Below are 27495 nucleotides of genomic sequence, written 5' to 3' on the forward strand. Positions count from 1 at the left end.
TTCCGATTTAAGTTATACGTAACTGTAATCACTAAAAATTTAGTTGAATTTACAACCTTTGGGTATTGTAATTTATCGTGTAACAGAAATTTAGCAAATTTCCTTCAGTACTCACGTGCATGACTTCACATTTTTCATGATTTACAGTCAGTTGCCACTTTTCACGCCATGTAACTATCTTGTCTAAATTGTTTTCAAATTGCATTTGATCATCTGATGACTTTATAAGAGGGCTGCTCAGACTGACTGCTAAATCTTTTATATGTATCAGGAACAGCAGATGGCCTATAACACTTCCTTTGGGGGCACCAGATATTACTTCAGTTTTACTCGACGACTTTCCGTCAGACTCACGAATCAAGTCACACGGATGAGTACTGGGACAGGCAATTTACTTAGAAGTTGCTTGTGAGGAACGGTATCAAAAGTCTTCTGAAAATCTAAAATTACAGAAACAGTTTGACGTTCCCTGTCGATAGCACTCATTACTTCGTTGCAATAAAGACCTAGATGCGTTTCACGAGAAAGATATTTCCTGGCCGGCCGCTGTGGACGAGCGGTTCTAGGCGCTTCAGTCTGGAACCGCACTGCTGCTATGGTCGCAGGTTCGAAACCTGCCTCGGGCATGGATGAGTGAGATGTCCATGGGTTGGTTAGGTTTAAGTAGTTCTACGTCTAGGGGACTGATGACCTCAGATGTGCTTAGAGCCATTTGAACCATGTTTTTGATATTTTCTGCGTTCGTGTTTGCTGCTTGTCAATAAATTGTTTCCTTCGATGTTATTCATAATGTTGGAACACGGTATATGTTCCAAAATCCTAGTGCGAATCGACGTCAGCGATAAGGGTCTGTAATTCGGCGGATTACTCCTATTTCCTTTCTTGGGTATTGATGTGACTGGTATACTATTTAGACCGGAAGCCCTGCTTTTGTAAGTGTTATTAGCTGCTTCGGTACAGCGCGGATATCCACTTCCAAGTTACTCAACAGTTGTTCTTGATTCGAATTCTGGAATGTTTATTTCGTCTTCTTCTGCGAAGCAACTTTGGAAGACCGTGTTTAGTAACTCTCTTCAGTGGCAATGTGATGAAGAATATCACCATTGTCATCGTGCAATGAAAGCACAGATTGATTTTGGCCACTGGTGTACTTTACATAGGACCAGAATGTCTTTACGTTTTCTGTCAGATTTCGAGACAATGTATCGTTGTGGCAACTAGAAACATCAGAAAAAGTTTTGCATCACTCTGGTTCCCAGAACTACGGAAGATAGACATTGACTGTGGATACTGTATCACAGACACAGTCCCTTTGACTGTTCAGAGAAGTCACTAAACCCGCCCAAATATATAAACAACCATGCCTGAGCAGCGCCTTTTAGACGGAGGGGGGTCCGACAGCCGATCAGTTCCAGTCATTCCACCGGGAAAGAGGTATACGGCTCATGTTGTCTGCGTTGAACCATGCCTAGAAGGTCAATACGGCGGTTCAATAGCGTCCGCATTGTTACTTTGTGCCATGTACGGCTCTCAACTAGTGAAGTGTCCAGGCGTCTCGGAGTGAACTAAAGCGATGTTGTTCGGACATGGAAGAGATACAGAGAGACAGGAACTGTCGATGGCATGCCTCGCTCAGGCCGCCCAAGGACAATTACTGCAATGGATAACCGCTACCTACGGATTATGGTTCAGAGGAGCCCTGACAGCAACGCCACCATGTTGAATAATGCTTTTTGTGCAGCCATAGGACGTCGTGTTACGACTCAAAGTGTGTGGAATAGGCTGCACGTTGCGCAACACCACTACCGACATCCATAGCGAGGTCCAACCTTTGCAACCACGACACCATGCAGCGCGGTGCAGATGGGACCAACAACATGCCGAATTGACCGCTCAGGATTGGCGTCACGTTCAGGCATATGCATTCAACCAGACAGTCGTCTGAGACGTGTTTGGAGGCAACCTAGTCAGGCTGAACTCCTTAGACATACTGTCCAGCGAGTGCAGCAAGGTGGAGGTTTCCTGCTGTTTTGGGATGGCGTTATATGGGGCCGACGTACGCAGCTGGTGGTCATGTAATGCACCCTAACGGCTATACGATACGTGAATGCCATCCTCCGACCGATAGTGCAACCGTATCGGCAGCATATTGGCGAGGCATTCGTCTTCATGGACGACAATTCGCGCCCCCATCGTGCACATCTTGCGAATTACTTCCTTGAGGATAACGACGTCGCTCGACTAGAGTGGCCAGCATGTTCTCCAGACATGAACCCTATCGAATATGTCTGGGATAGATTGAAAAGGGCTGTTTATGGACGACATGACCCACCAACCTCTCTGAGGGAGCTACACCGAATCGCCGTTGAGGAGTGGGACAATCTGGATCAACAGTGCCTTGATAAACATGTAGATAGTATGCCACGACGAATACAGGCTGGCATCAATGTAAGAGGGTGTGCTACTGGGTATTAGGGGTACCGGTGTGTACAGCAATCTGGACCACCACCTCTGAAGGTCTCGCTGTATGGTGGTACAACATGCAATGTGTGGTTTTCATGATCAGTAAAAAGGGCGGAAATGATGTTTATGTTGATCTGTATTCCGATTTTCTGTACAGGTTCCGGAACTCTCGGAACCGAGGTGATGCAATACTTTTCTTGATGCGTGTGTATAAGTTCGTGCTAAATTTCGAACTTATGTAAAACTTCGCAAAGTCTCACTTGTGTAGTTCCCGTGGTGTCCCCGTCTGTGAAACAGACACATTCGCGAATACCTTATCCCTACCCGCCGGACGCCTCTTATATGAAGTGTTCCTCATAAATCCATTCAAGAAGGAAGCCCTACTGCCACATTCTTAATGTTTCCCCAAAATGCACGTACGTGGCCACTTAACCGCCTGTCAGACAGCGGAGCAAATGCTCCCATCTTCTGTCGTTACTCCTCTTTTGATTTCTCAGAGACTCACCTCAGTTCCTCTTCCGCCAAAGTTGTTAACTGTGTTTTATCACGTCCTCTTTTTTATCGATCCCTCTCTGGCACCCATTGCTGTCCCTTCCTATAACTTGTCGCTTTTCAACAACGAATGCAAACTGTGTCTATTTTCCCCTTGCGCAATAGCAACGACTAGCTGTTTTATGATGTTGTGTATGAGATGGAACTTGTATCATACTTATCGTAAAGTATGTAATATGTAGAACACGTGGTTAGATTGTCTAATGGCCCTAATATTGCCAGATTAAATAAATCAAAGGATGAAATAAAAGAAATAAACATGCGGCGCGGGGCTGCGATAACTCAACGTGCTGAGTTGTGTGAGTGGAGCTGTTTACGGAATGCGACTGTGGCGAAGGACATCGAACTGGACATGACATTTACGTTAATAAACTAACGAACCGCAACAGCCTGTCAAGCATGCTTACAGTTGTTGCAGTAGTACACCCATTTCTGACGACGAGACAGTGCTTTGTTATCTTCCCATTATTTGAACTAGTCCAATATATTTTATGTCTTTGAAGTCTTCTTCGAGACCCGTAAATGTTCCAGTTTTAAAAACGCGGATGCCGCAACTCGGCACCTGCGAACGTCACAGTGACGTGGCGCAAGTCAGAGAAGTGGCCGCCGCGAGCGCTCCTGGCTGCGGACTGCGGCCCCCCCCCCCCTCCCCCTCTGACGGCGACCACTGCGCCCACGCCCTGCTGGCTGCGGACTTTCCGCGCCGCCCACACCAGCCAGTCAGTGTGCACGAGGAGCGGCGTCGGCTGGGCTGCCGCTCCCTGGTGCTCCCCAGTCGCGCTGCTGTCTAGCTCTCCGCCCCAGGCGTTGCTCTACACGCGGCACGGCTTAAGCTTCCTTCTGTCTGCTACCATTCTTTTCCTCATTACGTGACGCGACACACTGCAGCACTCAACAATTGAGGGATTCTTCTCTGAGTTGAAAGTTCAGTTTCTCATACAGTGCTTATTTCTTTATCTTAAATTCGCACTCGATCAACACAATTCCGGTTCACTTTTTCGGTTATATGTAATCTCTGCTTTTTTTAAAGCACCTATACATCGAATTTGTTGTAGTTGATCGATTTTGCCAACTTACTGTATTATCTTCAAGGTTCAAATGGTTCAAATGGCTCTGAGCACTGTGGGACTTAACATCTGAGGTCATCAGTCCCCTAGACCTTAGAACTACTTAAACCTAACTAACCTAAGGACATCACACACATCCATGCCCGAGGCAGGATCCGAACCTGCGACCGTAGTGGTTCCAGACTGAAGCCCCTAGAACCTCTCTGCCACAAGAATTGTCTTAAACAAGAGAACGAGGTCAATTTTATACTACTAAATCATTAGCGGTAAACTTCTGTAGCCTCGCTCATCGTTTAAATCTCTGGTCGTCATAGAACGAAGACAAATGAGGTAAAACAAATTCGAGGTATCACCAGAAGGCAAGGCAAACGGAAGACAGTTTTGTTAGCAAAACTCCTGGAAATTTAAGTCCACTGTTGACGAAGCCAAATACAACATATTGATGCGGCCTATCCCGGAGAGTGGTGTCGTCATCAAGTAGACCTGACAGTGGACGTTCCAGTAATCCATTGGCACATTGAACAAATTGTAGGACCTTCCTTAATAGATCAGGCGTGAGCTACATGCAGGAAGCGGCTACTCGGTTTTACAAGTGGGATTTTTAGGAGAGGGGATACCCTCTAGACGCCCGGTAAAATGCGTTGCGAGTCCAGATGCAGGAATGACATTTCATCTTCGTATTATTTAACTGTAAGAGAGTCGCAGAACTAGTCTCACTTATAAACGGTAACATTGCCTTCATTGTACTAGGAATAGAAAGATGAGTGAAATCAGATGGCCGGCTGGAGTGGCCGAGCGGTTCTAGGCGCTTCAGTCTGGAACCGCGTGACCGCTACGGTCGCAGGTTCGAATGCTGCCTCGGGCATGGATGTGTGTGATGTCCTTACGTTAGTTAGGTTTAAGTAGTTCTAAGTTCTAGGGCACTGATGACCTCAGAAGTCAAGTTCCATAGTGCACAGAGCCATTTGAACCATTTTTGAAATCAGATGTCAACAGCAGTAAATTTCTAAATTCAAAAAAATAGTTCAAATGGCTCTGAGCACTATGGGACTTAATATCTGAAATCATCAGTCCTCTAGAACCTAGAACTACTTAAGCCTGTCTAAACAAAGGATTTCGAACACATCCATGCCCGAGGCAGGATTCGAACCTGCGACCGTAGCGGTCGCGCGGTTCCAGACTGAAGCTCCTAGAACCGCTAGGCCACACCAGCCGGCCCTTCTAAATTCAGACACGACTGTGAATCGCAAAGATAGGTTGAATGCTGGTGGCGGAGACGTGATAAAAACACGATAACATGTAGTGAGATTAGTGCAGATCCCGAGTGCTAAATAATTCGGGTGAAGACAAATGTTAGTGGTGGATCAAGAGAAGGACCGGTAATGGCGAAACATATGACGGGAAACTTGGAGAATCTTTCAGTAAATTTTCTGGTCATGCTGCAGTTTTAGGTCGATATTTCAACTTACCCCTATATTCTAGGAGATTCAAGTAATTAGGGGTTGTAGTAATGACAAGGAAATGTTTGAAATTCTTTTAAATGCCTTGTCCGAAAATTACCTTGAGAAATTAATCAGAGAATCGATTCGTGAAGCTAACAGCTGGTGATGAACCCGAACACTTCGAGTCAGCGTTCAAGAGGGGATCAGTGATCATAAGGCCGTTACAGCGTCACTGAATGCGGCTGTACATGTAAATAAAAACAAAGTTAGGGAGACCTTTCTGCTTAGCAAGAGCGAAGAAAAGACAGAATTCAGACTATCTAAACGGTCAGCACGGAAATTTTGTCTCTGGCACTAACAACGTTGAGTATCAATGGACAAAGTTGAAGAACACTGGACAATACGCTTTAGACAGGTATGTGCCAATCCGAGTTGTGAGGGATGGAGAAGACGCGCCTTACGTCGACACCCGTGTTATAAATATGCTACGAAAGCTAAGAGATGTTCATTGTAAATTTAATCTCAGCCAAAGCTTCACAGACGAACAAAAACTAAACGGAGCCGAAACTAACGTAAGGACAAAATCGTTCAAATGGCTCTGAGCACTATGAGACTTAACTTCTGAGGTCATCAGTCCCCTAGAACTTAGAACTACTTAAACCTAACTAACCTAAGGACATCACACACATCCATGCCCGAGGTAGTATTTGGAAAAAGCACAGGCATTTCCCCTTTTCAAGTAGGATCGTAGAACAGGCGCACAAAACTGTAGCCCTATATCTCTCACGTCGGTCAGTCGTAAGATTCTCGAACCTGTTTTATAGTTGGTGTATTATGACATTTCTGGAGACCGAAACTCCCTCAACATGAGATCCAAATCAAGTGTAGTGTGAAACGCAGCTGGCTGTGTTGGTCCAGGTGACGCGGAAGGAGGTGGACACCGGCGACCTGACGTGGGAAGGCGCTCGGTACGGTTCCGCACCACCGCCTAATGGACAAAATACGAGCGTATGGGATATCAGACCAGCTGCGTGACTGGACTGAAGAGTTTCCAACATACAGAACACAGTACGTCATTCACAATTAAGACAAGTCTTCAGACGTAAAAGTGCCTCGGGCGTACCGCAGTGGAATGTTGTAGGTGCATTACTTTTCACGATAGATATATAGATATAAATCACAGAACAGACAACATCGGAAGCTCCGTGAGGCTTTTCGCGGCGATGCTATTTATTCTGCACGAAGCTGCTACGCCAGAAAACTGTAGCGACACGTAGAAAGGTGACAGTTGACCCTCAGCGTTAACAATTATAGCGTGCTGGATATACACGGACAGAGAGACGGTTTAGTGTATGATAAAACGACTGCAAAACAATCACTAGAAGCGGCTACTTCCATAAAATATGCATCAGTACTTGTAAGGACCGATTTAAACTGGAGCGACCACGTAAAATTAATTGCAGAAAAGGCAGAGGCCCAACAGATTCATTGGAATAAACCTCAGGAAATGAAGTCCTTGAAGAAAATAGGTAGCTTACAAAATCTTAGCTAGACCGACACCTGAATATCGTTCGTCACGCTTGGGATCTGAACCAAACACTATTGATAGAGGAGGTAGAGAAGATCCAAAGAAGAGCAGCACGTTTCGTTACAGGTTCATTTAGCAAGCACCAAGGCGTCACGGAGATGATCAGCCGACTCCTGTGGCAGACGCTGCGTCAGAAGCGTTCTGCATCACGGCGTGGTTTACTGTTAAACGTCCGACGAGATCGTACGGTCTAGTGGAGTCAACAAGTATACTGCCACTTGCTACGTACATCTCGCGAAAAGATCGTGAAAATAGATTTAGAGAGATCCCAGCGCACGTGGAGGCTTGCCGGTAGTCGTTCTTCCCGCGAAACGTTCGCGACTGCAACAGGGAAAGGGAAAAGTGACAGTGTCGCATAAAGTACCCTCCACTACACACCGACAGATGCTTGCGTAGATGTAGATGTAGAAACGTAAAAGGTCTCTGCAGCTCATGCGAAAAGAGACATAAAGAAGTTCAAAGTGTGTAATCTCCTTCCATGGCTCCTCTCTCAGTTCTGAATTCCTCGCTAACCTGAAACTAAGTCTAAAGGGAGTGCATGCTCTTCGGTATACTCTCATATGCTGAACAAATGCATTTTAAGACCAAAGGCTTTCTCTGTGTGTTTCTATGTCCCAGAGACACTGGGCAAATGTTTCATCGCCGCGCGGGATTAGCCGAGCGGTCTCGGGTGCTGCAGTTATGGACTGTGCGGCTAGTCCCGGCGGAGGGTCGAGTCCTCCCTCGGGAATGAGTGTGTTTGTCCTTAGGATAATTTTGGTTAAGTAGTGTGTAAGCAGAGGGCTGATGACCTAAGCAGTTAAGTCCCATAAGATTTCACACACATTTTGATTTTGAAATGTTTCATCAATCAAAAGATAAGCAACGGGCCGTCATGAAAACTAGGGTTTATAATTGTCAGGAGTGTCAGTCCCGCTGTATAGGAGGGAATGGGAAGTCAACCTGTAGCAGAACCACAGAATACCATGGCAGCTGCAGATCAAAGGAGACAGATTTATCCTTTGCTGAAAATAGCTTAAACTACAAACATGTAATAGATGTTAGAAGTCCTACACACAGAGGGAAAGAGTGCAATGCACACTCAATTAGAAAAATTTTTGTTGTTGTGGTCTTCAGTCCTGAGACTGGTTTGATGCGGTTCTCCATGCTACTCTATCCTGTGCAAGCTTCTTCATCTCCCAGTACCTACTGCAGCCTACATCCTTCTGAATCAGCTTTGTGTATTCATCTCTTGGTCTCCCTCTACGATTTTTACCCTCCACGCTGCCCTCCAGTACTAAATTGGTGATCCCTTGATGCCTCAGAACATGTCATACCAACCGATCCCTTCTTCTAGTCAAGTTGTGCCACAAACTTCTCTTCTCTCCAGACCGATTTAATACCTCCTCATTAGTTATGTGATCTACCCATCTAATCTTCAGCATTCTTCTGCAGCACCACATTTCGAAAGCTTATATTCTCTTCTTGTCTAAACTATTTATCGTCCATGATTCACTTCTACTCATGGCTACACTCCATAAAAATACTTTCAGAAACGACTCGATTATAACAAATTTCTCTTCTTCAGAAACGCTTTCCTTGCCATTGCCAGTCTACATTTTATTCCTCTCTGCTTCAACCATCATCAGTTATTTTGCTCCCCAAATAGCAAAACTCCTTTACTACTTTAAGTGTCTCATTTCCTAATCTAATTTCCTCAGCATCTCCCGACTTAATTCGACTACATTCCATTATCCTCGTTTTGCTTTTGTTGATGTTCATCTTATACCCTCCTTTCAAGACACTGTCCATTCCGTTCAACTGCTCTTCCAAGTCCTTGGCTGTCTCTGACAGAATTACAATGTCATCGGCGAACTTCAAAGTTTTTATTTCTTCTCCATGCTTTTCAATACCTACTCCAAACTTTTCTTTTGTTCCTTTACTGCTTGCTCAATATACAGATTGAATAGCATCGGGGAGAGGCTAAAACCCAGTCTCACTACCTTCCCAACCACTGCTTCCCTTTCACGCCCCTCGACTCTTATAACTGCCATCTCGTTTCTGTACAAATTGTAAATAGTCTTTCGCTCCCTGTATTTTACCCCTGCCACCTTCAGAATTTGAAAGAGGATTCCAGTCAACATTGTCAACAGCTTTCGCTAAGTATACAAATGCTAGTAACGTAGGTTTGCCTTTCCTTAATATTTCATCTAAGATAAGTCGTAGGGTCAGTATTGCCTCACGTGTTCCAACATTTCTACGGAATCCAAACTGATCTTCCCCGAGGTCGGCTTCTACCAGTTTTTAGATTCGTCTGTAAATAATTCGCGTTAGTATTTTGCAGCTGTGAATTATTAAACTGATAGTTCGGTAATTTTCACATCTGTCAACACCTGCTTTCATTGGAATTGGAATTATTATATTCTTCTTGAAGTCTGAGGGTATTTCGCCTGTCTAATACATCTTGCTCACTAGATGGTAGAGTTTTGTCAGGACTGGCTCTCCCAAGGCTGTCAGTAGTTCTAGTGGAATGTTGTCTACTCCCGGGACCTTGTTTCGACTCAGGTCTTTCAGTGCTCTGTCAAACTCTTCACGCAATATCATATCTCCCATTTCATGTTCACTTACATCCTCTTCCATTTCCATAATATTGTCCTCAAGTACATCGCTCCTGTATAGACCCTCTATATACTCCTTCCAAATTTCTGCATTCCCTTCTTTGCTTAGAACTGGGTTTCCATCTGTGCTCTTGATATTCATGCAAGTGGTTCTCTTTTCTCCAAAGGTCTCTTTAATTTTCCTGTAGGCAGTATCTATCTTACCCCTAGTGAGACAACCCTCTACATCCTCACATTTGTCCTCTAGCCATGCCTGCTTAGCCATTTTGCACTTCCGTCGATCTCATTTTTAAGACGTTTGTATTCCTTTTTGCCTGCTTCATTTACTGCATTTTCATATTTTCTCCTTTCATCAATTAAATTCAATATATCTTCTGTTACCCAAGGATTTCTACTAGCCCTCGTCTTTTTACCTACTTGATCCTCTGCTGCCTTCACTACTTCATCATTCAAAGCTACCCATTCTTCTTCTACTGTATTTCTTTCCCCCATTTCTGTTAATTGTTCCCTTATGCTCTCCCTGAAACTGTACAACCTGTGGTTCTTTCAGTTTATCCAGGTCCCATCTCCTTAAATTCCCCCCTTTCTGCAGTTTCTTCACTTTTATTCTACAGTTCATAATCAATAGATTGTGGTCAGAGTCCACATCTGCCCATGGAAATGTCTTACAATTTAAAACCTGGTTCCTAAATCTCTGTCTTACCATTATATAATCTATCTGAAACCTTCTAGTGTCTTCAGGGTTCTTCCATGTATACAACCTTCTTTCATAATTCTTGAACGAAGTGTTAGCTATGATTAAGTTATGCTCTGTGCAAAATTCTTCCAGGCGGCTTCCTCTTTCATTTCTTAGCCTCAATCTACATTCACCTACCACGTTTCCTTCTCTTCGTTTTGCTACTGACGAATTCCAGTCACCCATCACTATTAAATTTTCGTCTCCCTTCACTACCTGAATAATTTCTTTTATCTCATCATACATTTCATCAATTTCTTCGTCATCTGCAGAGCTAGTTGGCATATAAACTTGTACTACTGTAGTAGGCGTGGGTTTCGTGTCTATCTTGGCCACAATAATGCGTTTACTATGCTGTTTGTAGTGTCTTACCCGCACTCCTATTGCCCTATTCATTATTAAACCTACTCCTGCATTACCCCTATTTTATTTTGTATTTACAACCCTGTATTCACCCGACCAAAAGTCTTGTTCCATTTTTGAATTTTCTAACCTACCTGCCCGATTAAGGGGTCTGACATTCCACGCTCCGATCCGTAGAATGCCAGTTTTCTTTCTCCTGATAACGACGTCCTCTTGAGTAGTCCCCGCCCGTAGATCCGAATGGGGGCCTATTTTACCTCCGGAATATTTTACCCAAGAGGACGCCATCATCATTTAAGCATACAGTAAAGCTGCATGCCCTCGGGAAAAATTGCGGCCGTAGTTTCCCCTTGCTTTCAGCCGTTCGCAGTACCAGCACAGCAAGGCCGTTTTGGTTAGTGTTACAAGGCCAGATCAGTCAATCATCCAGACTGTTGCCCCTGGAACTACTGTTCTGCCCCTCTTCAGGAACCACACGTTTGTCATGCCTCTCAACAGATACCCCTCCATTGTGGTTGCACCTACGGTACGGCTATCTGTATCGCAAGCCTCCACACCAACGGCTAGGTCCATGGTTCATGGAGGGGGGGGGGGGGGGGGGGGGGTTAGAAAAATTAGAAATTAAAAATCAGATGTGTGTATCCCCACATCTACCTCTTAGTGAGCAAACTCAAGTCAGTTATTCACCCATTTAGACAATGTTACAACCTACAAATAGATGACGACACAAATTCCCATTCCTGGATGCATTGTTGTAAACGCTGTGAATGTTGTAGATTACCATTGCAGCTGTGTCAGACTTGTCGACGAAGAAAACTTTTGTAGTTCAAGTCCCGAATCGATAGATTAAGAACGTGATTTACTGATCTGTGTTTGGTTACAATCGTTGGCATCAGTTGTGTATTAGAAAATGCGACTATAACCCGAAACCTGGGTCGTATAGTAACAATAAAGATTGTGAAATAAGGTTAAAAAACGTGTTTCGTTTACTTAATAGAAGTTTAAAGAACTGAAATGGAAAGAAAGACGATGTCATTACTCGAAGTCATTTTCAGGTAAATGCAGGGAACTGCTATTCGAGCAAGACAGTGGATGAACTCTGCTGCCTCTACCGTATACCTCGCAAGCAGACTGCGAAAATAAGGCTGCTGCAGAGTGCGCGTACCGAAGGAAACAGACAAAGCTTTACTCCTCGCAACATTTGTGCTCCCAGTGTTTGAGAAAGCGACTGAAGTACAAAGTACTACCGACCACAGAATGTTAGCTTACGGGCTGTACATGCATGTTCAAACGCATAGCCACACGGTGACGTCTGAAAACGACCCACGCTCTCATCGGACATTTCCCTAACGTCTGAAAGAGATACATGCTATCTACGAACATTTTCCTCGCTTTTTCATAATAGTTATTATACGTTTTCATCTTACATTTTTTTGTTTTCTCTGCAGGATTAATACATTGTAAACGTTTTGCCGCTGGGTTTCGATATACATTGTGCACAATATGCTGCTGCTTCAAAGTACGCGTTATAAAAATTGTGATGTGTCCCACTTAGATACTAGTTTGATGCCTATTTGTTTCAGTCAGTACTACAACCTGGCCTCCTCAGTCATTCTTCGCTGTACCAATTAATCGGAACGACGGGATCCTGTAATAGGTATTAGACATGGAGATGGAGGAGGTACTCCAACTCGAAGAGCTAAATATGAATAAGATTATTTTTAAATATAACATCTGTCTCTTACAAATTACTTGGAGATCATTCGTCTGAGTAGCAATTCGATGTCTGAAGGTTAACAAACGTAATGGCTGTAGAAGCACAAGTCACTGAAGAAACAGTTATGACAAGTATAATAAATGAGATATTATTTTACAAATCCCAAGGATTTGCTGGGATCAATACGTCAACACATACAGCACTTGTTGAGTCATACTCCGCAAATAGAAGCTGCTGTGTTATCGGTCTTTCTTCCCTTATTCGTGATGGAAGTACGAAGGTAGTGTTTCAATGAAATGATTAAAATACAGTGGAGTGAAATGCGTGCAGACATGAAAAGAGAACAATGTCGGCATGCTAGACCATTTTCAGTGTATTCACTCTGCAGTAATCCAGCATCAAAAGCCACTGTGATGACTTTATCCAGAGTCTGCGAAGAGCTGTGGTATCCCTCTATGCTTTAATCATTTCATTAAAACTCCGCGTTTATACATCGATGACGTACATAGGAAGCGCGTACAACAAAGCGGAAATTTTTATATTTGGAAATACGACTAATTACTCTATGTGTTGACATATATTGTTTCGAGGCAATATTTTGCTTTATGACTAATATAATTTCATTTACTATGATTGTACACAAATACGAAGATCAAGGATAAATAATCTTGACGTGTTGTAAAAGAGACACATATTCGTATTTTACAGCGTTTTGTATTCTGTTTCAGTTGGGGTACTCGCATTATCTCTATCAAAATATCGGTACAGTTTAATCTCAGAATTTACACACGTTTCGTCTTCCACCACTGCGTGCTGCGGTCAAATAACAAAGATCTTGCTGGGACGAGAGTCTCTTAGAATTTTCCTTTTAGCCTCGATCGAACACAAGAACACTCGCCGAACAATTATTTTCAGAGTGGTATGCATTGAGAAGTGGGTCAGTACGGATGTCAAGTGTGGTGTTCGAGCAGCAGGCAGTCTTAGGGTTTTTATGCCACAATTATCATTTCTTTCACCTGTGGCACTGCTAGTTCAAAGGTCACGGCATGCACCTCCAATGAGGCCAGTCCAAGTAAAACACTGTGGTGTTGGCAGTAACCTGCAGATTGACGATTGTGGAGGGAAAAACTAATCCAGCAAAAACAAACCATACCCGTGGTCCGAGTGTAGACGACATCTACATCTACATCTACATCTACATGATTACTGTGCAATTCACATTTAAGTGCTTGGCAGAGGGTTCATCGAATCACAATCATACTATCTCTCTACCATTCCACTCCCGAACAGCGCCCGGGAAAAACGAACACCTAAACCTTTCTGTTCGAGCTCTGATTTCTCTTATTTTATTTTGATGATAATTCCTATCTATGTAGGTTGGGCTCAACAAAATATTTTCGCATTCGGAAGAGAAAGTTGGTGACTGAAATTTCGTAAATAGATCTCGCCGCGACAAAAACGTCTTTGCTTTAATGGCTTCCATCCCAACTCGCGTATCACATCTGCCCCACTCTCTCCCCTATTACGTGATAATACAAAACGAGCTGCCCTTTTTTGCACCCTTTCGATGTCCTCCGTGAATCCCAACTGGTAAAGATCCCACACCGCGCAGCAATATTCTAACAGAGGACGAACGAGTGCAGTGTAAGCTGTCTCTTTAGTGGACTTGTTGCATCTCCTAAGTGTCCTGCCAATGAAACGCAACCTTTGGCTCGCCTTCCCCACAATATTATCTATGTGGTCTGAAGTTGTTCGTAATTTTAACACCCAGGCATTTAGTTGAATTGACAGCCTTGAGAATTGTACTATTTATCGAGTAATCGAATTCCAACGGATTTCTTTTGGAACTCATGTGGATTACCTCATACTTTTCGTTATTTAGCGTCAACTGCCACCTGTCACACCATACAGCAATCTTTTCTAAATCGATTTGCAACTGATACTGCTCTTCGGATGACCTTACTAGACGGTTAATTACAGCATCATCCGCGAACAACCTAAGAGAACTGCTCAGATTGTCACCCAGGTCATTTACTCGTATATAGATCAGGAAGAGCAGAGGTCCCAGGACGCTTCCCCGGGGAACACCTGCTATCACTTCAGTTTTACTCGATGGTTTGCCCTCTGTTACTACGAACGCGCCCGGGCCTCCTCTGGTTGCAGGCAGACTGGGCCTACCTGACGGAGCCGGACGGGCATTCGTGCCTGTCCCTGAAGGGCGGCCGCTGCTCGTGGCCGCGCGGCAAGGTGCTGGGCGGCTCCAGCGTGCTCAACGCCATGGTCTACATCCGGGGCAGCCCGCAGGACTACGACAGCTGGGCCGCGCTCGGAAACGACGGCTGGGCCTACCGGGACGTGCTCCCGTTCTTCAAGAAGCTCGAGGACTTCGACGAGAAGGAACTGAAGAAGAGGCCGCACACAGAGTCCGTGCACAGCCGCGGCGGCCCGATATTCGCCACGATGCCGGAATTCCTCGAGCCCTACACGGAATCCCTGGTAGAGGCTGCCCGGGAGCTCGGGTTTAAGATAATCGAGGACTACAGCGCCGAGCCGAACTTGGGGTTCGGCCGGGTGCACTGCAACATCAAGAACGGCACCAGGTGGAGCACCGCCCGAGGGTACCTGGCGCCGGCCAGGGACAGGAAGAACCTGCACGTCGCCAAGTTCGCCTACGTCACCAAAGTACTCGTCGACCCGGAGACGCGGACGGCCTACGGCGTTCGGTACGTGAAAGACGGCGAGGTAAAAGAAGTCGGAGTCAAGAAGGAGGTAATCGTATCGGCGGGAGCTGTCGACACGCCCCACATACTGATGCACTCCGGAATCGGGCCGAAAGATCATCTGGAGGAGTTCGGAATACCCGTAATAAAGGATCTGAAGGTCGGATACAACCTACAGGACCACCTGATGTACACCGGGTTGTACTACACGAGAAAGCCGCCGACGAAGACGTCGCCCGAAGAGACCGCTTTCCAGTACCTGCTCAACAGGACGGGGCCGTTGTCGACCACCAGAGTCAGCTCGTTCACCGGGTTCCTCCGGACGGACGAGGCGCCCCCCAACCTGGTGGGCCTCCCGGAGGTGGACTCGCCGACCTACCCGGACATGCAGATGCACTACATCTACGTGGAGAAGGAGCTGGTGGGCACGCTGGCGCACGACTACAACTTCGGCGAGGACGCGGCGGCGGCGCTGGCGCGGCTGACGGAGCGCGACGACGCGCTGCTGGTGATCCCGACGCTGCTGGCGCCGACGAGCCGCGGCCGCGTGCGCCTGGCGGGCGCCGACCCGCGCCTGCGCCCCCTCGTCCACGCCGCCTACTACCAGGACCCGCGAGACCTCGACAACCACGTGGCCGGCGTGGCGTTCGCGCACCGCATGGGCGGGACGCGCGCGCTGCGCGACGCGGGCTTCACCGTGCGCGACCTGCCGCTGGCGGCGTGCGCCGACCGCCGGCCCGCCACCGAGGACTACTGGCGGTGCGCGCTGCCGCAGCTCACCACCACGCTGTACCACCCGGCCGGCACCGCCAAGATGGGGCCCGCCGCCGACCCCGACGCCGTCGTGGACCCGCGGCTGCGCGTGCACGGCGTGCAAGGCCTGCGCGTCGCCGACGCCTCCGTCATGCCGCTCGTCGTGCGCTGCAACACCAACGTGCCGTCCATCATGATCGGCGAGAAGTGCGCCCACATGGTGGCAGAGGACTGGCGGCGGCGCGACGCCGGCGCCCGCCCGCCCAAGCAGGAGCTGTGAGGGCGCGGCTCCGGCCCGCCCGCTCAGCGGACATCACCGGTTTCGGGCAGTCGCCCATCTTCGGGCCCCATTCGTAGTGGCGCTGTAGCCGGTCTCACGAGAAAACTACGTTTCTTACGTACAGGATCTAGCCTGCTCGAACAAGTCAGTGCTGGTCGTAGTTTTTAGTCGGTTTTGCACCCTCCATTAGGCAACTCTTAAACTCATACCAAATTTGCGCCTTACAAAATTCGATACACAGAGAATTTCGTTTGGCTCCATGCGGTGGAGGAAGTCTTTCAGTTCGCTGTCATGTGTCCCTAACCTAACCCACTTAGCCGACACAGTTTCCTCGCTGTTTAACGTGGATTCTCAACTGTGTGTCGGTTGTGGAGACTTCTCACATTGCTGGGAGGTAAAGGCAAACTGAAAATTGCTGTTGTCCTACCGGGATTCGATCCCCCAATTTCTCGGTTGCCAGGCATGCTATACCGCAGGCCCGGCGCCGAAACAGTTATAATACGTAACAGACATTTCATTGCTAACTCGGTTCTCAAACGGATGGAGCACACAACTTCTCTCCCTTAAACTAACTGAGCACTGTGGCGTCGAAACAGTAGATCCTGTACAGTGGGACAAAGAGAGACACTGACATACGTATATCAATGTGAAATTGACATTTTTTGTGTAAGATGGTCTCTGTGTAACCACGAGTATGATGGTCGACAGTGCCGGAAACTGGCAGTCGTGAAATAATAGACAGCATTCGACACAAAAGTGTTCTTTTTTTTTTTTTACCTTCGCTCGGACGCAATAGGCGACCACGGTTGTTCTATCACTGCAACAAATTTCATGATAAACAGTGATTGATACACCCAGTATGTGCCTCCTAGTAGTTAACAAACGTTAGGCCTTCTTATATTCTGCATGTTGTGCGTGTTTGGATATCTGAAAAAAGGATAATTATGTATCACCGACAACTGCTGATGAAATAAGCATTTGTGTGTATTGTTTATTGTCTACTGAACCGGGGACCTAGAAACGACGGGGAGACTTCGTTTCGTCGCAGCCCTCAGTGGTTCACAACCCCACACCGAACCCAGGGTTATTGTGCGGTTCGGCCCCCATTTGACCACCCCGGTAACGTCTCATACCAGACGAGTGTAACCCAAAATGTTTGCGTGGTAGAGTAATTACGCTGTACGCGTATGTGGAGACAGTGTTTGCGCAGCATTTACTAGAAACTTGTTTAGATTTCTGTCAAAAATGATGGTAGTTCTCATATTGCTACGCAGCCTGTATGTGTGAAGAAAATCGTGAACACAACTGTTGCTGCATTCTTTGCTTAACTATCGACAGTTAGAAGCTCTTTCCATATTTTGTTTTTACGTCGACTTGTAAATAGAAATCTGCTATCCTGTTCCTCAGTGTGCCACGTGGCAGCAGGGAACAGCTCTCCGCAGCCCAGCACAGAACACATAAATGCTAAGATTTTTCACATACCTCACAATTTCAGACTTATATTTCACTTTTCACAGGACTGTCGGTAGATCAGAAACTACCTGGCACATTAAAACGGTGTGCTGGACCGACACTCGAGCTTGAGACCTTCGCCTTTCGTCACAGGCATGTGCTCTATCGACTTAGAACTCACGACCACCGCTTCACTTTACTTCCGACAGCAACGTTCGTGAAAGCAGGAAGCTAGGGTAACGTTCGTGAAGGCAGGAAGACAGGGTAATGTTCGTGAAGGCAGGAAGACAGGGTAATGTTCGTGAAAGCAGGAAGCTAGGGTAACGTTCGTGAAGGCAGGAAGACAGGGTAATGTTCGTGAAAGCAGGAAGCTAGGGTAACGTTCGTGAAGGCAGGAAGACAGGGTAATGTTCGTGAAGGCAGGAAGATAGGGTAACGTTCGTGAAGGCAGGAAGCTAGGGTAATGTTCGTGAAGACAGGAAGATACAGGAGCAGGCGTGGCGGGGGTGGACCGCGGTGGCAGAGCACCAGTCCTGCCAGTAGGCACACATGTAGCCGCACTTGCCCGCCAAAGGCAAAAGTCCCAGGTTCGAATCTCCGTCTGGCATACTGCTGTAATCTTCCAGGAAGCTTCTATAACGCACTTATTTTTTTGTTGACCACATGTGATCGCTATATCTCATGCCGCTTTCACACGATATACTTGTATTTATAAGAAAATACGTTTCCATAAATGCATTTTAACCTTGGATATTTCGTTTATATGTATGAAGACTGTCAATTCCTTTCCTATGCAGTGTCGATTTAATTTTATTTGCATTGTCACTACAGAATGGAATCTTATAAGCGGCCATAACAATTTTATGAATGTTATGTTTATATTATGATAAGTTCGTTACATATGATTCCACTGATAGTTCTTCAAACGTGTTCTCTCCATTGCTATACAGCTAGCCTTACGACGATCGTTTCTGTCAAAACTGGTAGCGCATAGAAGTTTATTTTATCAGCTGGTCTTGGTTGTGCATAAATACGACACTTTGTTTAAAGAAGTAGGTATTTTGTTCAGATAGTATTTCCTAGTTTGCAGTAAAATTATGAAGCAAATTTCAGTACAGTTTTTATAATTATTCGTCACAGATTATTATTGTTTATGACTTGCGTGTGTAATTCCATTCTTGTAATAAAGAGTTGTTTAAAAAATTAAAAAAGAATTTCTCGCTTCAGAGACCATGAAAAGTACAAACATTTTTGTTTAAGCATAAATCAGTCACACATGTGACCTGAAATTTTAGTGATATATATGAAGAAGATTTCAATGGTCATGAAAAGATTATTGAGTCTAACTGACTCGAAACAAAACTTTAAGAACTAATACACAGCACATACTTTCCTGTAAGTAAAGACGATGATTGATTAACTGCAAGATATGATACATAAGCAGATTCATGAAAGCACTGGGTGCCACTAGTTGCTGTTAATTCCACGCTTATAGCAATCCGCAATTCACAGTGAATGCATCACTTAAGTATGTGCAAGGAAATAATTCAGTCTAGAACAATAGTCAGTAGTACCTTCTTACAGTGCATTAAAATATTATGAAGTTCACTGAGACTATATCAATAAAATTATACACTATATATATATATATATATATTGATACGCAATCGTATTATTATCCTTCCTTTGATTTTCAGAGAATTACAATTCATGTTTGGGAAAAATAATAAAACTAATAATTATCACTCTCCAATGCAGTATTCATAATCTATGATTTTGTAGAGAAATTTCCAAGTCCATTTGGGGCATAAAGGTTTTCACAACATTTAGTACACTTTTAGAAGGGACAGTTACTCTAATTTTCCGTCAAGTTTTCTCAAAACATTATACAAATATCAGTACTGTAGTCTTATATAGAGCTATACTCCCTTACAACTGAGTTAAAACTCAAGAATATTGCTGCACTGAAAATGTATCTCTAATTCAGTTTTATAAGCTAGTTCTTCGTTATCCAGAATTATTCACAAAACCACAATGGTTTTATCCTGTTAGCTTGTTTCTACCTCCAAATAAGAAATTATGCATCATCAGTTATTAGATTACATAGGGTAAGTGAGACCATTTATAATAAACGCAGCATACAGAAATCAGAGAATTATTGCCTGGGTTTACATAGGAATTAGGTTTTTACACTGCAGGAATATTTTACAGTTTGGGCTTTTACCAATGAAGATGGGTAGATTTACAGATCTTTTCATACAGCAATGAAGTTTCTTCCAGATATGATAGTACTAATTTCTTTCGTCACACATACATCAATTTACCTTGGTAAAGATAAAATCAAGTTACTTTATCTCATTGGTGTGTTTTGAGACAAGTTTCTGAAATTCAGTATTAAGTAATTTACTTTAGTAACACAGTTATGCAAGACCACGTTTACTACAGATGTTTAAAAATTTTCGCTCAGCAAATAGATCAAATTTACATTATAATAAAGGGTTCATAAAGTTACCGCTAAAATCTGTGATTTTAACGATCGTCTAATAGATCTTATAATAATATTTTTCCATGAGATCCTCTGATAGTTTCTGTTCAAATATAGTGGACAGTTATGAGTACATAATTTAACGTATTGAGTTTAACAGTTTACTTTTGTGGAACCGGTCGCATTTGACAGGAGGCTTCTCAGGGAAATGGATGGAGCAGGTGGATGGTCAGTTAGAGCTGTGCACCGTGGGACCCTAGCGTCACAGGGGGTACGTGGCATGGGCTCACCAGTCTGCACGTACCATGGGCTGGAACAGCTCTCCCTCCCACTGATAGTTCATATCTTCTCAGCATATTTACCCAGATTATGACTAGCTGCCGTTGCTGCTCGCCATCAGCCATAGAGTACATGTAAGATTACACAAGAGCATTAATACACGTACAGAATTTTTACAACATATTATGGTCTGTAAGAGAACATGTGCTATCACATTAAGACACATAGACGCAACATACAACATCATTAATTTGTGTCATTCCTGGCATAGTCTGTTCTAGTGTGAGAATTTTAATTACCTATATTTTAGATGGATTATACATATAGTTATGCATTAAGGAAAGTTCATTTTATGCTAACATGCACGCTCATCCAAAAATGTACATAGTTCAGGTTACAAGATATATTGCGAGTAGGCCCCCAGCAGGCTGGTCGTGAAGTTTGAATTATTCTTGCTAGCACTCTCCGAAAACACTCTGCCAACAGTCACCTTGATCTATCTTCGCTGTGCTTCACCACGTCCATTGCAGTTAGTGACAAAAGTGTAGCGCACCGCAATCACCAATATAGATGCACACTCACTGGTATATCAGGACGAAAAATATCGTTTAGGCAGTTATCAAATACACAGTAATAATTGTATCCCGTGTCAGACTTCCAGTATGTGTTCACTACTCATCTGTCACTTTCCGTTTAGCACGTTTACAGTGTCCCACTTCTCTCACCGCAATAAAGTGGTCCAGACCATTTACTCTTCAGTATCTTTTTAGTTCACTTTCTGTGTACTTATGACCAGGCAGCAAGCAAAATCCTACATATTAACAATATTTACAGCTTTCAAGCACGATTTCGTGGTATACATAATGATCACTTATTTTTCTCTATTACATCTGCTTCACTCACCATATTAACTATCATCAGACTCTTTAGTTTAATTGGTATCTTTTATACCAGGTTAACGTATGATTTATGCAGTTTTAATTATGGAATGTGATGGCTGAATGTAAGAATTACTTCATCTTTGCATCGCCAAGAGTATACTCTCATGCCTGCCATGAGCAAAGGCGATGTGACATGAACCAATTACTCTTATCACAGTTCTTCTAAGCATGGACCACGGATGGCGAAATTCATCAGTGGCGATAATACTCTCCACTCTGTCAATTTCAATTGTAGGAAATAACTGCAAACCCCTGCACACATCAATATAAGGAAGCCCTTTGGAACAAGACACATCTTCATCTACCTCACATTCATTGTAGAATGTACACCAACGAGGAGAAGGTAGAAATGCTACTCATCTATGGGGAATGTGAGATAGCAGAATAGTAATTGCAATACTGTTTTCTTATGTGCAGGTACATTTAGTACAGTAGTTTAGTCCTTTTAAAAACTGTTGTATAGAGTAGGCATACAAACTGCATCGACATAACGTTTCTTTAATTGTTGTTGTTGTTGAAGGTAGGCGAAATGCTATGCAGGCAACGGAACTGTACAGAGAACGTTATCCTGACAAGAACGCACCTTCCCGACGGATGTTTTCTCGTCTTGTTGCAACGCTTCAGGAAACGGGAAGTTTCAACCCACGACAACGCAATCGCTGCGGCACTCTCTCAGACGAAGCTTCCGTTACTGTAAATCTATATGTGAGCACACGACAGCTTGAACACGAGATCGGAATTCCTAAAACCAGTGAACATCGTATTCTTACGCGTCACCGATTCCATCCTTACCATGTACACCTACATCAAGAATTGCACGGGAATGATTTCCAGAATCGTGTTCAGTTCTGTCAGTGGGCACAGCAACAAATTCTCGCCAACTCGAACTTCTACTCCGTTCTATTTACCGATGAATGTTTCTTGTCAAACAAAGGTCAGGTAAATACAAGGAACATGCATTATTGGTCCAGCGACAACTCATGATGGCTTAGACAAGTGGAACATCAGCATCAATGGAGAGTCAACGTCTATTGTGGGATGCTTGTAACTACAATTATTGGCTCTTATTTCGTCAATAGTAGTTTAAACGGCACAGCGTATGCCAACTTCCTGAGACGAATTCTTCCTCCTCTACTGGATGAAATCAGGCTAAGAACCAGAATGCTTATGTGGTATCAACTCGATGGATGTCCAGCACATAATGCCTTGCGTGCACGTCGTGTTCTGACCCGAAGGTATACTGCCAGATGGATTGATCCAGGAGGAAAAGTTACTTGGCCTGCTTGGTCTCCTGATTTAAATCCTCTGGACTGTTTTCTTTGGGGATGCATTAAAGACGTTATCTATCGCGATATTCCAACAACTCCAGAGGACGTGCAGGAACGTATCGTGCTTGGTTGTAATTCTCTTCAGCAAGCAACACTGGAAGCAGTAAATAATTCTTTCATTCAACGAGTGCATCAGTGTATCGGCATCCAGGGTGACCACTTTGAGCACCTTTGAATGTTTTACTCCTGAGCAATGGTACAGGAGAGTCAAAGCCAATTTTGTGTTATGTTTTTTACTTTGTTTTCATTTGTTTTCTGACAACTCCAGCAAATGGACGAGTTTGTGATCCTGGGCTCAAAGTCAACGTTGTGTTATGTAATTAATAACGTTGTGTTTCAGTGAATGGTACTCTGTGATACATTTTTGAATAGGTCTTTAGGAGAGGAAATGAGTTAACGAATAAAAAATCCAGGGTGCCATTTAAAAAAGTCATACCGCTGTTCATATCTTTGTAAGAAACAAAGCTACAACGAAGGCAATCATGCTGACTGGTGTCCCCCTGATGGCTAAAGAACATTTGCCTGAATTATTTTGCAATTTGCATCTGTACAAAGAGTTATTTAGGGTGGTCAAGATAAATGGGACACGCTGTATAAGACAAGTGTCTGGTGCAGTTGTAACATCGGTTACTGCAGCTACAATGGCAGGTTATCGAGATTTAAGTGAGTTTAAACATGGTGTTTGCGCGCGAGCGATGGGACACAGCATCTAAGAGATAGTTATGAAGTGGTGACTTTCCCATACGACCATTTCCCGAGTGTACCGTGAATATCAGGGATCCGGTAAAACATCAAATCTCTGACATCTCTGTGACCCATGACGACTGAAGAGAATCGTTTAGCGTGACAGAAGTGCAATCCTTCCGCAAATTACTGCAGGTTTCAATGCTAGACCGTCAATAAGTGTCAGCGCGCGAACCATTCAAAAGAAACGTCGTCGATATGGGCTTTCGGAGCCGAAGGCCCACTCGTGTAACCTTTATGACTGCATGACACAAAGCTTTACACCTTCTATGGGCCTGACAACACCAACGCTGAACTATTGATGGCTGGAAACATTTTGTCTGGTCGGACAATTCTCATTTCAAACTGTATCGAGCGGATGGACGTGTATGAGTGTGGAGACAACCTTATGAATCCATGGACACTGCATGTCAGCAGGGGACTGTTCAAGCTGGAGGAAGCTCTAGACGTGATCAGTTGGGGTGATATGGGACCCCTGATAGGTCTAGATACGACTCTGACACGTATGTAAGCATCCTGTCTGATCAGCTGCATCCATTCATGTCCACTGTGCATTCCGAGGGTCTTGGGATATTCCGGCAGAACAATGCGACCCTCCACACGTCCAGAATTTCTACAGAGCGGCTTCAGGAACACTCTTCTGAGTTTAAACACTTTCGCTGGCCAGCAGACTCCCCAGACATGAACAGTATTGAGCGTATCTGAGATGCCTTGCAACGTGCTGTTCAGAAGAAATCTCCACGCCCTCGTATTCTTACGGATTTATGGATAGCCCTGCAGGAGTCACGGTTTCAATTCCCTCGAGCAGTACTTGAAAGGTTGTCGAGTCCAGCCACGCCCCGTTGCGGCACTTCTGCGTGCTTGCGGGGGCCCTGCTCGAGATAGCCAGTTATACCAGTTTCTCTTGCTCCTCAATGTACATCCCTGTGATGTTATAGTGCTCTTTGTCTAAGTCTCTCAAGTGTGTATCTTCTAGTGAATGTCTAAGAGTCAAGTCCAAGCATGCGCAACAAGATATTATTTCCTACTTTTCATGGAACATTGATTCCTATGACGTTGTTTAAGTTATGGTTGATCTATGACTCCCTCTTAAAATTACTATATACAGCTTCCAGTGAGGACCATGATTTTCCTGATTCTTCCTCTACTATTACGAAATAAAATCTTAAAAATAAAGAGAAAGCTATTTTATGCATAATAAAAAATCTGTTCTACAAGGAATATTTACATATTACGGCATATTTGTGCTACACCATTTCTTATTAAATTAGGTAAACAGTTCAAAAGGAAAAAAATACACATATACACTCCTGGAAATTGAAATAAGAACACCGTGAATTCATTGTCCCAGGAAGGGGAAACTTTATTGACACATTCCTGGGGTCAGATACATCACATGAACACACTGACAGAACGTCAGAACCACAGGCACATAGACACAGGCAACAGAGCATGCACAATGTCGGCACTAGTACAGTGTATATCCACCTTTCGCAGCAATGCAGGCTGCTATTCTCCCATGGAGACGATCGTAGAGATGCTGGATGTAGTCCTGTGGAACGGCTTGCCATGCCATTTCCACCTGGCGCCTCAGTTGGGCCAGCGTTCGTGCTGGACGTGCAGACCGCGTGAGACGACGCTTCATCCAGTCCCAAACATGCTCAATGGGGGACAGATCCGGAGATCTTGCTGGCCAGGGTAGTTGACTTACACCTTCTAGAGCACGTTGGGTGGCACGGGATACATGCGGACGTGCATTGTCCTGTTGGAACAGCACGTTCCCTTGCCGGTCTAGGAATGGTAGAACGATGGGTTCGATGACGGTTTGGATGTACCGTGCACTATTCAGTGTCCCCTCGACGATCACCAGTGGTGTACGGCCAGTGTAGGAGATCGCTCCCCACACCATGATGCCGGGTGTTGGCCCTGTGTGCCTCGGTCGTATGCAGTCCTGATTGTGGCGCTCACCTGCACGGCGCCAAACACGCATACGACCATCATTGGCACCAAGGCAGAAGCGACTCTCATCGCTGAAGACGACACGTCTCCATTCGTCCCTCCATTCACGCCTGTCGCGACACCACTGGAGGCGGGCTGCACGATGTTGGGGCGTGAGCGGAAGACGGCCTAACGGTGTGCGGGACCGTAGCCCAGCTTCATGGAGACGGTTGCGAATGGTCCTCGCCGATACCCCAGGAGCAACAGTGTCCCTAATTTGCTGGGAAGTCGCGGTGCGGTCCCCTACGGCACTGCGTAGGATCCTACGGTCTTGGCGTGCATCCGTGCGTCGCTGCGGTCCGGTCCCAGGTCGACGGGCACGTGCACCTTCCGCCGACCACTGGCGACAACATCGATGTACTGTGGAGACCTCACGCCCCACGTGTTGAGCAATTCGGCGGTACGTCCACCCGGCCTCCCGCATGCCCACTATACGCCCTCGCTCAAAGTCCGTCAACTGCACATACGGTTCACGTCCACGCTGTCGCGGCATGCTACCAGTGTTAAAGACTGCGATGGAGCTCCGTATGCCACGGCAATCTGGCTGACACTGACGGCGGCGGTGCACAAATGCTGCGCAGCAAGCGCCATTCGACGGCCAACACCGCGGTTCCTGGTGTGTCCGCTGTGCCGTGCATGTGATCATTGCTTGTACAGCCCTCTCGCAGTGTCCGGAGCAAGTATGGTGGGTCTGACGCACCGGTGTCAATGTGTTCTTTTTTCCATTTCCAGGAGTGTAATATGAAAGAGTAAGAATCACTCATTGCTTAACACTGCATTATCAGTAATATGACTTAAGGTCTTGAAAGGGATATAGTCTTTTTATTTTCTTGGTTTTTGGTAAAGTGAGCTAGTAGCTCTTACCATGTAGTGTTTGTACAATTTCATGCAGACCCGTCTACAGTAATTCCCGTTTCTCACTTTTCTGATACCAGAAAGAAGACTTGAAATGTGTCTGTAAGAGTACAAAGTCACCTATGACATATTTGTGTGTTTGACCAAGAAGCATATCGTGATCTTTGTGCAACTTTGCTACATCGTAAATGCAACTAGAATTTGCCTTACTTGTCTTCCCAGAATATATTATTCCTAGGAAGCTCCAGCAGTGCGTCTACACTCTCATTACTCTCTTTTACCTTATCTACGATTTCGGCTGGAGTGTGTGTAATTGAGCTAATCGGTAGCTGATTTACTATTTCTTCAAAAAGACCAAGGTACTTTACCTATTCTATGAAGTGACTGGCTGCATAAGTTGTAATAAAATGAGTGAATTTCTGAAACCCATCAACTGGGTTTGCTGAAGGATGAAATTCTGAGAATAGCTAATGCTTGATTCCTTGTTCTTTCAAAAATCCTTCCATTTTCGACTAGTGAAATTGGCCACATTACCTGACATTAGGATGTCAGGCTTCCCAGTAGTTACAAAACAGTTATCCGTCAGGTACTTAATAATAGAAGCTGCTTCTGAAGATTTGTCATCACAAAGTTTAACAATGGCTATGATATATTAAGACTTGAACCCAGCTTGTAGTCAGAAGTCGTGCAAGGTCTACTGATACTATATTTAATGGTTTTGTAGGGAGAAGAGGGTGCAGTTCAGTATGCCTGCTGGTACTGGTGGGCTTAATATTTTGACAAACAAAAAGGTTTTCAAAAGCTTTCGTGTGTATCTTCTCTTGTTGAAAAATAACAATACAAGCTCATTTCCTTTGTACACTTGTTCACCCCATAACTTTTCTAAAGTTCTTGTCCATAATTTAACATGTTCTTCCCAAGTCTGTGTGGCAATCAACAAATCATTCACATAAACCGTTACTTTTCCTAACAAATCAAGGTCCAACACATTATATAATGCAATGACGAAAACTCCGACACAGATGTTTAGTCCGAAAGGAATTACTCGAAATCGGCAACTCCTTCTAGAAAATATATAGTTTGTATATTTCCTAGACTCAGGCAACAGGGCCACCTGCCAGTAGATGGTCCTCAA

General features: G+C 44.8%; 1 protein-coding gene across 1 annotated transcript in view; it reads left to right on the forward strand.

The window, feature by feature from the left end:
• LOC124796230 (glucose dehydrogenase [FAD, quinone]-like) overlaps positions 1-18907 on the forward strand; it is a 64225-nt gene extending 45318 nt beyond the window's left edge. Inside the window, exon 3 of the mRNA XM_047260321.1 lies at positions 14689-18907. Within this exon, the coding sequence (XP_047116277.1) occupies positions 14689-16278 (1590 nt within the window). The 3' untranslated portion in view covers positions 16279-18907. The remainder of the gene's footprint in view (positions 1-14688) is intronic.
• The last annotated feature ends 8588 nt before the right edge of the window (positions 18908-27495 follow it).

Source organism: Schistocerca piceifrons, chromosome 4, assembly GCF_021461385.2.
Source record: "Schistocerca piceifrons isolate TAMUIC-IGC-003096 chromosome 4, iqSchPice1.1, whole genome shotgun sequence".
NCBI classification, from domain to species: Eukaryota; Metazoa; Arthropoda; class Insecta; order Orthoptera; family Acrididae; genus Schistocerca; species Schistocerca piceifrons.